At 40.0% G+C, this 13,412-nt stretch overlaps 1 protein-coding gene and 1 pseudogene across 1 annotated transcript; both read right to left on the reverse strand.

Moving 5' to 3' along the window:
• Window positions 1–239: 239 nt before the first annotated feature.
• Window positions 240–1,478, reverse strand: LOC135506810 (GTPase IMAP family member 7-like; annotated as a pseudogene).
• Window positions 1,479–6,672: 5,194 nt separating this feature from the next.
• LOC135506808 (GTPase IMAP family member 7-like) lies at window positions 6,673–9,615 on the reverse strand. The gene is made up of 2 exons (XM_064926188.1): window positions 9,391–9,615; window positions 6,673–8,050 (listed from the first exon to the last, which is right to left on the reverse strand). Exons 1-2 carry the CDS (start codon window positions 9,398–9,400, stop codon window positions 7,209–7,211), a joined length of 852 nt encoding a protein of 283 aa, XP_064782260.1. The 5' UTR covers window positions 9,401–9,615; the 3' UTR covers window positions 6,673–7,208.
• Window positions 9,616–13,412: the final 3,797 nt, after the last annotated feature.

Raw genomic sequence — 13,412 nt, forward strand, 5'->3', positions numbered from 1 at the left:
CTGGGTTCTTCCTTCTAAACAATAAAATGCATTCCTTCCTTGTAGTAATCCCTGATCTAATAGGGATTGTATAGATGAATGCAGTAGTACAATTACTCTATAAACACAAACATGTTTAAGACTTGAGTCCGAGGTGCAGTTGAAGCAATAGCTTTAATACCGAATTCTAGGTACATGCAGTCACAATCAAATATGCCAGATGCAGTAGTAAGTCCCAATCTCAAGATCAATATATAAAATACACCTCAAAGTATGCATGTATCATTACACTCATGATTATTCAGGTTCTTTCTCTCTGCCATTACCGCCATCTGTGTGTTACCTGTTACACAGGATGATGGAAAACGATGATATACTTCAGATATTTTAAGTTGGGTTAACAGATTCCATTAGGTTCAGCACTTAAAGCAGGTCACTCAATGGTATGACTGTAAGCAAATTGTATGAGTTCACTTGGCATCCGGGCCAACACTTGTCATCAAGGGCAAATCAAGTCCTATCCTAATATTATTTTCCATGCCACTTTATCATAAATGAAAAGTCATGTGATTTGCAGTATCGTAATGTGGTGCTTTTCCCCCCAGTCTTCAGTACTTCATGTCTTGTTCTACTGTCACATGCCTAATGCCATCTGATGACCACCACCTCAGAGGATACTGCATGAGCTGAAACAGCGCCAACAATTTTTTGTGAAGTTTTTTTGTCCTTCAGCTGAACCTCTGGCTGATGCCAAGGTGGCTGCACTTAGGATGGCTTGTTGTTCCTTTAGGAACTCTCCTTTATATTTTGCTTTTAGTTCCTCCTCCACTCTCAGTGTCTCCTCTTCCTTCTCTCTCAAGATCCTCTTCGTCTCCTCTTCAATCGCCCTCTAAGCCTTTTGGAACATCTCAGTGGTGTAGTATCTTCCTCCATTCATCGTGACCATCTTGTTTATCTTCTCAAGCAGCTCAGTGACCTGGGAGCGGTTCTTCTTATCTCTGTTGTTGAAGTCATGATACCGCCCACCGCATTTGGCAATGACATCCTGAAGATCTGAAGAGGCACGCAAAAAGTCTTCAATTGTTTGTTCTTCATCAAGCTGGTCTGCATTTGTGAAGAGAACCATGATGTATCTTGCTGCATCTTTTCCAAAGAATCATCTCCACTGCGTCTTTCTCTTCCTGTGTGAATCTAACCAACGCAATCACTACAAGGAACACATGGGGACCAGGAGCAGAGAAGGAGATGCACTTAGCAATCTTCTTCAGGGTCTCCTCTTGTGATAAGTTAGCGTCAAACAAGCCTGAAGTGTCAACAATAGCAACATCTCTCCCATCTACCTCCCCTCTAGCCTTGTCACACTCTATTGTCAGAGAAGCAGTGGTGAGAATCAAAAACTTTTTCTCCAGGATAGCGTTTGGTGTTGCATTCTTCCCAACACCAGTCTTCTCAAACAGAACAATCCTCAGCATTACCTTTTGCTTTTTCTGCACTGTTGGATGACAGACATGTTACTTTTAGTCTTGAAATCAGAATCAAACATGTTTGGTCTGTAGAATCTAAACTGTGAGCAAATTAGCAATGGCTGTCTATCAATTGAACCATGTGAATGCAGCTACAACATGAAATTGTAAACTCATTTTTGATCAAAGAGACAAAGATATCAACAGTACTACAATGATGCTGTGCATTCTGCAATGAAATATAAAATTACAAACAATTAATCTATCAAAACTGACTATGCTACAGTAAATAAGCTTTTGTGGTAGCTGATATTAACATGTCATTACACACACCACCAGATGGCGCAGTACAGAATATGAGTACATGTTGGTATCATTTTTAGAGTATTGGGACACACCCAACACACACGTTGAGCTGGTTTGAAAATGCAGGCGACTGCCGACTGAAAGATCACCTTGCTTGAATCATCAATAACGACAAATTATTATCATTCAGTCACAATTGGCCCATGATACACCACGCGTTTGATGCTCTCGAACACAACCATTGAATGTAGCTGCGACCAGTGTTGCCAATTTAGGTGCTATATTTAGTGAGTTTTCATACCCCTCCTGTGACTTTAATTGGTAAAAGAGGCTAGCGAGTAGTTAGTTACAAATTCAGCTAGGAGGAGCACTGCCAGAGCCCTGCAAAATGACCTCCAGCAGGCCACAAATGTGCATGTGTCTGCTTAAACGGTCAGAAACAGACTCCATGAGGGTGGTATGAGGGCCCGAAATCCACAGGTGGGGGTTGTGCTTACAACCCAACATCGTGCAGGACGTTTTTCATTTGCCAGAGAACACCAAGATTGGCAAATTCGCCACTGGCGCCCTGTGCTCTTCACAGATGAAAGCAGGTTCACACTGAGCACATGTGACAATCTGGAGACGCCGTGGAGAACGATCTGCTGCCTGCAACATCCTCCAGCGTGACCGGTTTGGCGGTGGGTCAGTCATGGTGTGGGGTGGCATTTCTTTGGGGTCCGCACAGCCCTCCATATGCTCGCCAGAGGTAGCCTGACTGCCATTAGGTATCGAGATGAGATCCTCAGACCCCTTGTGAGACCATATGCTGGTGTGGTTGGCCCTGGGTTCCTCCTAATGCAAGACAATGCTAGACCTCATGTGGCTGGAGTGTGTCAGCAGTTCCTGCAAGAGGAAGGCATTGGTGCTATGGACTGGCCCGCCCATTCCCCAGACCTGAATCCAATTGAGCACATCTGGGACATCATGTCTCGCTCCATCCACCAACGCCACGTTGCACCACAGACTGTCTTGGAGTTGGCGGATGCTTTAGACCAGGTCTGGGAGGAGATCCCTCAGGAGATCATCCGCCACCTCATCAGGAGCCTGCCCAGGCGTTGTAGGGAGGTCATACAGGCACATGGAGGCCACACACACTACTGAGCCTCATTTTGACTTGTTTTAAGGACATTACATCAAAGTTGGATCAGCCTGTAGTGTGGTTTTCCACTTTAATTTTGAGTGTGACTCCAAATCCAGACCTCCATGGATACATTCGATTTCCATTGATAACTTATAATTTGTGTGATTTTGTTGTCAGCACATTCAACTATGGAAAGAAAAAAGTATTTAATAAAAATATTTCATTCATTCAGATCTAGGATGTGTTATTTTAGTGTTCCCTTTTTTTGAGCAGTGTATATTAGATTCTTGCTAATAACCTTTGCGCTTAGAGTCACCCTGTGAGAGACTTTGTTACATTAACAATGTCCCTCGCTGCAGCAAAGGTACTTTGGAAAAAGAAAAAAATGTTACGCCCCCATATGTACTACTGAAGGTCAAATTTTTCAGGGACATGAATCTACTCTTCAGAGCCCAATTTTAATTGTTGTAGCTCTTACAGCTAATGATAATGTATTTGTTACATCCTTGGTAGTTATTGCCATGTATTGGAGGACACTATTATGCTACACAACAAGACTAAAGTAATTGCTAGGGTCAATTCATGTATGGAATTTGGCAGTTTATTCAATAAATTGACAGAATAAGATTTGGAAGGTGAGGGGCCAGAACACACAGCGAGGCATTAGCCTTCAGGAGAAGTTATGGGCAGAGGTGGAGATGGAAAAGCCTGAATCAAATATTAAAAAGCATCTCTGAAGATAGTAAACAGTTAAATAAAAAAAAACAGTGTTACTGTTTATGACCAATGCCTTATCCCACCTCTCAGTGTAAGTCATGTGCTTTCATAGAAAATGTGTGTTAAGTCTTGCCTCTCCCATCTCCTCATTGGTTTATAGAAGCATATACTCACGTACCATCTCCTCATTGGTTCTACCCACGTGGCTGACTGAAAGACTAACGCCGTGTTAGTCACATGATTGCAAAGAAAAGGTATCTGCAGTTTGCGTCCCACTTCAGGCAGACTAAAGTTGCCCTTAGACACAGATCTAGGCTCAGTTTCAGCAACACCAATACCTACCTACAAACCATTTGGGGAGGAAACACAACTGATCTTAGGTCAGTTTCTACTGCAAGACTCCTTGTGTCCTTGCCACCACGTGACTTCTTATTAACTAAAAGACACTTTACTTTGCCCTGTCGTTGTAGCCTTACATTACACCCTTATCTTACAGTTCTAAAAATGAAGTTCCCATTTCTGTCTTAATACAGAAGGTTACTCACCATCCATGTTCAGGCGACATCATCTATATGAACAGTTGCCACTTCATTAAAGCCGTTAAAGCAGTTTATCATAGTGCACTGTGCTTTATTGCAGGTGACAGTTTTAGTACTCATCACTGCATTCTCTACCGGAAAGTTGGTTGGCCCTCTTTGATGTCACATAAGTTGATAAATTGCTAGGTTTTCATTTATAAAGCTCTTTTACAAAAAGTCCCACTGCATCTAACATCTTTACCACACCCGGTCTCAGGGATGGCTGACTCTGGAAATTCCTGCAGTCAGCAATTAAATTACACAAAACTTGAAACATTGATGGCGTTGTGTGACAAAACCACACATTTTAGAGTGGCCTTTTATTGTCCCAAGCATAAGGTTCACCTGTGTAATAATCATGCTGGATAATCAACTTCTTGATATGCCACCCCTGTCAGGTGGATGGATTATCTTGGCAAAGGACAAATGCTCCCTAACAGTGATGAAACCAACATTTTAGAGAAATAAGCTTTTTGGGAGTATGGAACATTTCTGGGATCTTTTATTTCAGCTCATGAAACAGGGGACCAACACTTTATGTGTTGTGTTCATATTTTTGTTCTGTACAAGTAAAACTGGTTTCCATTGCATTTTCAACTTTACTGATGGTTTTGACTAAACAAATGTTACGTTATATAACGAATGTGTCCACTCTGGTCGTGGCACGTGCACTCTAGCCCACATCATACAGTGCAGGTTTATCCTACATGATGAGATTATTATTGATAGGAGCTCAATTATTTTTATTTGTCAAACAGCCAAGCATTCATCAACACATTACCAGAATAAGACCCTCTATATTTATTGGAAAGGAGAATCAAGCTCATCACAATGCACTTTCTCCACCCTGTGAAGTTCATCATTTATTTAAATTGTAGCCTAATAAACTGCTTGCTTTCCCAAGTCGTAGTTGGAGGACCAGACAACATATCATTGTGTGACGCAGAGTTTATTTGGATATCATGGTTATTATACTAATATTTGCGCATAGACATTCACTGCCATTTCTCACATAAGACATTTTTGCAGAAACAAAAAAATCCCACCTTGTCTATCTAAAGTATATTGTTTTGTCGATATTTGGAAAGTTTATCAACATATTTGTTGTTTCCATCAGGCCTGTCCTGACATTTTTCATCCAACATGTACTTTACTCACGTAAAAAGGTTGGATGGAAAGCTTAGTAATGAGTCCAAGTATAACTGCTCCAGTTGGCCAGTCCACTGCTAGAGTTGCATCGTTCAGGTTTGATGTAAAAGGTGATGGTTTGACCTCAGCCGTCATCTCCATCTCCCAAAACCATAGACCACGTCTGCCATTATCACATAAAATTACATCTAGAACATAAATATATACAGGATCTCTGTGCCTTCCCCTCTCTAGGATGCCAATCTTTGATGGTTATGACTAGAAACAGTACAGCTACGACCAGAAGGGACTTTTCGTACCAGGTTAGGAGAGCATTTTAGCTAACCCTAAAGCCTTTCCTAACCTTAACCTAAGTCTCCTAACCTGTCCCATTAATTATCCTAAATAAAAATAAAAGAGAGCCGCACAGAGTGTGCGTTTCTCTTTCTTTTTTCTTTTCTTTTTTTCCATTAATTATCCTAACCTTCTGCATAAATTCTCCTCACCTGCTACAAAAAAATAATAATAATCACTTCCGGTTGTTGCTGTACTCCCTCGAGTCCAGGGATGGGCAACTCCAGTACTTTGGGGCATGAAAAGTATGACATTTTCAACCCAGCTAAGACACCTGACTCCAATAACTAAAGAAACATTATCTTCAGTTTAGAATGCAATTAGTTGAGTCAGCTGTGTTTGCTATGGATGGGGGAAAAGTGTGACACCACTCTGGCCAGCGAGGACTGAAGTTGCCCATCCTTGCTCTAATCAAAACCATCTTTGATCTCTGTCAAAAAGGCCTGCATTACCGGTCTGGTGACGGCCTAATGACACACACCCTTTTGCCTAAATTCCTGATCTTAAAGTGATATTCCATTCTGCTTTTCACCTCTAACACCTGATTTACTTAAAAGGCACACCTCAATAGGTGTTCGAGGTATGTCATAACATTGCACAAGTGGGGGGGGCTTTCCTATTTTGTTCTCCATTGTTCCTCAAGTAAGGGTGGAGGCCGACGACATCACAGATTCCCATCAGACCAACTCTTTGATGTTGTGTCAAATAAAAACTGTTACTACTGTTACTTTATTTATATTTGGGATATCTTATCACCAATAAAATAACAAAAAATCACTGGAGGACGTTTTTAATTCTGCAGTACGTCCCGGGTAAACCAAGTTATGGCCCCCTCTAGTTATGGGAAGTTAGTGCTAATTTTGGCTTGGAGTTAAACTCTACAAGTAGACCTGGGTTCTTCCTTCTAAACAATAAAATGCATTCCTTCCTTGAAGTAATCGCTGATCTAATAGGGATTGTATAAGTGAATGCAGTAGTACAATTATTCTATAAACACAAACATGTTTAAGACTTGAGTCCGATGTGCAGTTGAAGCAATAGCTTTAATACCGAATTCTAGGTACATGCAGTCACAATCAAATATGCCAGAAACAGGAGTAAGTCCCAATCTTATTATCAATATATAAAATACACCTCAAAGTATGCATGTATCATTACACTCATGATTGTTCAGGTTCTTTCTCTCTGCCATTACAGCCATCTGTGTGTTACCTGTTACACAGGATGATGGAAAACGATGATATACTTCAGATATTTTAAGTTGGGTTAGCAGATTCCGTTAGGTTCAGCACTTAAAGCAGGTCACTCAATGGTATGACTGTAAGCAAATTGTATGAGTTCACTTGGCATCCGGGCCAACACTTGTCATCAAGGGCAAATCAAGTCCTATCCTAATATTATTTTCCATGCCACTTTATCATTAATGAAAAGTCATGTGATTTTGCAGTATAGTATTGTGGTGCTTTTTCCCCACAGTCTTCAGTACTTCATGCCTTGTTCTATTGTCATATGCCTAATGCCATCCCACAGTTATTTGTTTTTTTTTCTGATGACACCACCTCAGAGGATGCTACACAAAGAGCTCAAAAAGCGCAGAGGATTTTTAGTGAAGTTGTTTTCTCTTTCAGCTGAACCTCTGGCTGATGCCAAGGTGGCTACACTTAGGATGGCTTGTTGTTCCTTTAGGAACTCTCCTTTATATTTTGCTTTTAGTTCCTCCTCCGCTCTGAGTGTCTCCTCTTCCATCTCTCTCAAGATCCTCTTCGTCTCCTCTTCAATCGCCCTCTCAGCCTTTTGGAACATCTCAGTGGTGTAGTATCTTCCTCCATTCATCGTGACCATCTTGTTTATCTTCTCAAGCAGCTCAGTGACCTGGGAGCGGTTCTTCTTATCTCTGTTGTTGAAGTCATGATACCGCCCACTGCATTTGGCAATGAGATCCTGAAGATCTGAAGAGGCACGCAAAAAGTCTTCAATTGTTTGTTCTTCATCAAGCTGGTCTGCATTTGTGAAGAGAACCATGATGTATCTTTCTGCATCTTTTCCAAAGAATGTCTGAATCATCTCCACTGCGTCTTTCTCTTCCTGTGTGAATCTAACCAACGCAATCACTACAAGGAACGCATGGGGACCAGGAGCAGAGAAGGAGATGCATTTAGCAATCTTATTTAGGGTCTCCTCTTGTGACAAGCTAGTGTCAAACAAGCCTGGAGTGTCAACAATAGCCACTTCTCTCCCATCCACCTCCCCTCTAGCCTTGTCACACTCTATTGTCAGAGAAACCGGGGAAAGTTTAGACTCAAACACTTTTTTCCCCAGGATGGTGTTTGCTGTTGCACTCTTCCCAACTCCAGTCTTCCCAACCAGAACAATCCTCAGTGCCTCATTTTGTTTTTTCTGCACTGTTGGATGACAGAGAGAGACATTGTTGTTACTTTTCTTCTTGACATCAGAGTCAAACATGTTTGTTCTGTAGAACCTAAACTGTGCACAAGTAAGCAATGACTTTCTATCAATTGAACTGTGGAAATGCAACTGCAACACAAAATGACAATAATCCTGTGTATTCTGCAATGAAATATAAAATATCACAAACAATGAATCTATCAAAACTGACTAAGCGTTTGTTGGAGGAAATTATAGTTGAAATGATTAATTATGTATACATTTCTTTTAAACCATTACGTTTTAATACTATTATGTTATGGTATGAAATGTGTGGGTTCTTGGTTAAACTAGGTAAATGTAGGTAAAACAAATGAATTGTCTGTACCTTGCAAAAGGGAGAAGGAGGGCATATATCCTTCCAGACAGATAAGAATGTTCCATTAGTGGAGAATAAATGATATCTTTTAGACATATTGGAATGTTTGTTTTATGAGGGGAGTAGAAGACGGTCTCCAGACCTGAAGACACTGCGCTATTGTGTGGATCGGAGAGAGTGTGAGAAACTGATGACGTCATTTTATGTTCTCTCTTTATAATGTAATGTTTTTTGTATTTTGGACCAGTACTCTTCGAGAATAAATGCTGAGCCTTGTTTTTAAGACTGGTCTCGATCTATTTCATGCAATAATAAACTTACAACTTATTATGAAATAGAAAGAGTGTGATTTTGGTTTTGGCTACAAAACATATAGGAATTTAGAATTCCTCTAACAGCGTTATTGTGGTGTGCGGTATTAACACGTCATTAGACATTAGCACCAACAGGTGGAGCAGTACTGAATATGAGTTAGCGGTGCTGTTTGTCTCCCCCGCGCCCGGCCGCAAATATCAATTCTGCTTCAAACGAGTGGGAGAAGCTGTCTGTACAACAGAATTCATAGCAACGGTGCACACACAGGCAGAGAAGCACAAGGGGAGGGGGTGTGGTGGCAGAGGGGGCGAAAATGCTACATCGTGGACCGTATATGTGTCGTGGCATCGACAAAGCGTAATCTACAGTAACAGAGATCCTCACTGAAAAATAGTTGGCAACACTGGCTGCTACTGCATGTCTGTTACACTATGGTCAAATGTATTAATAAAGCAATCAGTTTATAAAGAGCTACTCCCTCACTTCTTCCAAGGCATAAAGAGTTCCATGGGATATTACAACTATGGTTGAATCAAAAAGATTGTTATTAAAAAGCAAAGCAATAACAGCATTTCATACGTAGTAGATTTTTGAAGAACACGAAAAACAAATACTAGACATGAGTTTCCATATGTCGTATTACCATGTAGGTAGGTTACTCACCACCAGCCATATTTGGGTCTTATCGAGTCGATCAGTCAGGTCCTGTGAGAGAGAATGAATCGGTCCAGATAACAGAACAACTGCTTTCATAGTATCACTCATGCGGTCCGCCCCATAGACACACCCACAGTAACGTTATGCTCTTGGCAACTGCTCATTTTCGAAATATGTTTCCACAACGGCGGCGGTCGAAACACTTAAAAGACACCCAATCCCCTCAGCCCTCATGACTGCAGTTTAAAAACTATTTTATTTGTTTGTAAGGGTGTCTCTTTGATTGTAAGTCACATGATGAGTTGGTGGTTCAATAACTTAATAGACACACCCTCGTCCACTTACTGCTGCATTACCTTGAATTGTTGAAGTTGGTTCCAAAATCTTTAGATTTTGAGCTTCTCAAGGGCTTGCTGTCCTTGTCGAGAGAATATTGCGCTGCGCATGAATGGTGCATTGGGGAAATAATGACGTTTGAGATTTGTCTTAGGTACATATATGTTTTCTATTTATTCACAAAACATGTTTATAATTATTTATACCCAACAAGCGGCACCATGGTAAATATATTGACTAATACAACCATAATACAAATTATACTTCAGGCCAACGCAACAAACACCTACCGATCCCTGAAGTTGGATACTTATATCTCCCTCACGAACTTAAAGCATCAGCTATCTGAGCAGCTTATCGATCGCTGCAGCTGTACACAGCCCTTCAGTAAATAGTCCATCCAACTACCTACCTCATCCATCATATTGTTTTTATTTACTTTTTTTGCTCTTTTGCACAACAGTATTTTTACTTTCACATCATCATCTGCACATCTATCACTCCAGTGTTAATTTGCTAAATTGTAATTACTTGTCAAATAAATAAAAAATAAAAAACACTAAAATCATCTTTATACTCATGAAACATAGTGAAGCTGGATGTGGGAATAAAAACATAGTTTTAAATAATGTTAAGAAATCCTACTGGGGGTTAACACAGATGTTTAAAATAAAACGTGTGACTCAACAATGTAGCCTGTCTCGCCACACCAGACACTTCCTCCCTACGTGCACAGATAAGAAAGGTGGCTACCCAAAACAAGTGCAAACTGATTTACAAGAAATCACACCATACAAAAAAAATGGTTCCCCAATTTCAACAGTGCACAGGAAACATGAACGTATCATTTTAAACTTACATTCGTTATAAATATATTGATTTAATCTAAATCCAGTTCTGCTACTCACAACATAAAAATGTATTTAAAAAATGTAAAATTAGAAAATCAATGTATGTAGGCTGGCAAACAGTGAGTCTTAAATTTAAAGTGTTGAATAGACTACGAAAACACATATGAAGTCCAGTACAAGCCTACCAGAACTATTTCTGAATCCAATTGGACTTTTGATATTCTTTAGGAAATTCAATGTATATTCAAGAAATAAGTTGCCTTGTCCTCGTTCCTGTTCTTTCAACAAAATGGAGCTGGTTTACATTCATTTCTGGGGTTGGGCTGGGTAAGCTGATCTAAGTGACAACTTCTGCCTAAAGAGAGTAGTGCCTCTATGTGGATGGACTGGGAACTTCAGCTACAAACCATAAAACCAGTTACTGCTTGATCTTTGTTTTGTGAATCGTTTGGTGCAATTTTCACAAGTAGCATATGTGGTATATTTTCACAATGCTTAATACAAATCTCAAAACAGATAATCAAAACGGCAGTTTCAAACTCTAAGCACATTTTTAATTGATTAAGGCTGCTTTTACAAAGGCAGGCCAATTCTGAAATTTTATTCCACTAATTGGTCTTTTGACCAATCACACAAATATTCTCACATCAGATCTTTTTCAGAGATGATATGATTGGTCAAACGACCAATTACTGAACAAAATATCTTAATTGGGCTGCCTGTGTAAACGCAGCCAATGTACAACACAATCATAAAGTAACTTTTCACCTAACTTAATCATTGTTTTATCTAGAAACACATGTTTCGCATTGCAATGCATAAACTTATCTTCAAAATGAAATGCTCACCTTACTTTCTCTTCTCATTTGTTAAAATATATTTCACTATTACTTCATCCGGGTGCTCCTAATTGATAATGATGGCCCTTTTGAGTGGTTTCCAGTGTGTTCTTGTCAGGAAGGTTCTGAAGTGGACTATTGTGGCTGCTGCGGTGTTTTCGCTCAGTCTGTGTTGAGATTCTGTTGAGAAGCACATCAGTTTTGGATCGTTGGCTGCGCTGAATGCGCGTGCAGTGCTAGTGTGACTAGTGTTGTGGTGGGTTCGATGTGGCTGTTCCCGGGGTTGGCCATCTTGGCCACAATGGTTTGGGTACTACATATTTTGAGGACTACATAATGAAAATGTATGCTTATAAAGTATAAACATATAAAGTATGATACAGTGCCTTCAGAAAGTATTCATACCCCTTGATTTATTTCACATTTCGTTGTGTTACAGCCTGAATTCAAAATGGATTACATATATTTTTTACTAACATATTCCACATGGCACAGCATATTTTCTTCAATCAAAACAAACCTGTCAGGTATATGTCTCTCAAGGGCAGCATCAGTTTACAGACGGGAGGAACACAGGTGTGTGGGTGAGGGTGAGTGACTGAGTGAGTTCGGAAGTGAGTGAGTTAGGGAGTGAGGGTGTGTTGTCTGCAGTTTGTCTTCAGCTTGTCAACCTGACATCGCCTTCTACACCTTCCAGACGAAAGGATATTTACTTTTTTCAGGTTTGTTCATTTTTTTTAACTGTCTTTGTCTCTGATTTTAAGAAACATGAACAATTTGTAGAACTGGATAATCCATTAGATGTGTTGAATATGACAATGAGTGAGTTAATTAGATAACATCCCAGCCAGCACATAACGTTCTGAGACCCATATGTTTCTTAGAGCTTGGTGAGAGCATGGTTTCCCTGTGGTTATTATGCATCCAACCTTCCCATGACATTCCCTACAGGTTTCCTTGTGGTTCTACTTAAAGTAATGTTTTCAAATTGTTCAGAGCACATTATGAAACAACGTTCTTCTGTGGGAATTTCAGTACTTCAGCATAACGTTTTCTACAGGTTTCCTCGTGGTTCTTTTTAAAGTCATGTTCTCAGAACATTAAGAATATTTCCATGAAAAAAAAACATTAGTAATGTTCAAAGAACATTCTAAGAATGTTATAAACAATATATACACACATTCTGTTCTCAGCGTCAACAAAATCCTCTCTGTCTTCTATCTTGTTCAGGTGTGTTGCACTAGCCCACTGATCTTAATGAGTGCTGGTTTCCTTTAAATAAAGGTATGTTTGAATAGCTTTGTATGAGTAAAACACATCCTGTTGGGATAGTGGACTAATTCCATGGATAGAGAGCAGAATATCATAGGTATCATAGAATCTCACTGACGCAATGCCCCAATAAAGAAAATGTGTCAGATTGATTAATGCCTTGCGAAAGTATTCGGCCCCCTTGAACTTTGCGACCTTTTGCCACATTTCAGGCTTCAAACATAAATATATAAAACTGGGGTGGGACACAATCATGAAGTGGAACGACATTTATTGGATATTTCAAACTTTTTTAACAAATCAAAAACTGAAAAATTGGGCATGCAAAATTATTCAGCCCCCTTAAGTTAATACTTTGTAGCGCCACCTTTTGCTGCGATTACAGCTGTAAGTCGCTTGGGGTATGTCTCTATCAGTTTTGCACATTGAGAGACTGACATGTGGCAAAAGGTCGCAAAGTTCAAGGGGGCCGAATACTTTCGCAAGGCACTGTACTTATGCTACTTTCTCAACGGTCATCCCCTTGCTTTTTGCTTTATAGGTATGCTCTGCTACTCCTAAATCCAGACATAATCCACACATATGTGATTGTTATAACTGGTCTACGTTGTGGGGGAACAAACATATGTTTTCCTGGAAGGGTGGGCTTTCAGGAATGGGGTCAAATAAAATATGCTAGAAGCGATAGAAACAAGGATCTATTTCCCAGAAACGAATAGTGTATATCATT

Source organism: Oncorhynchus masou, chromosome 20, assembly GCF_036934945.1.
Source record: "Oncorhynchus masou masou isolate Uvic2021 chromosome 20, UVic_Omas_1.1, whole genome shotgun sequence".
Lineage (NCBI taxonomy): Eukaryota > Metazoa > Chordata > Actinopteri > Salmoniformes > Salmonidae > Oncorhynchus > Oncorhynchus masou.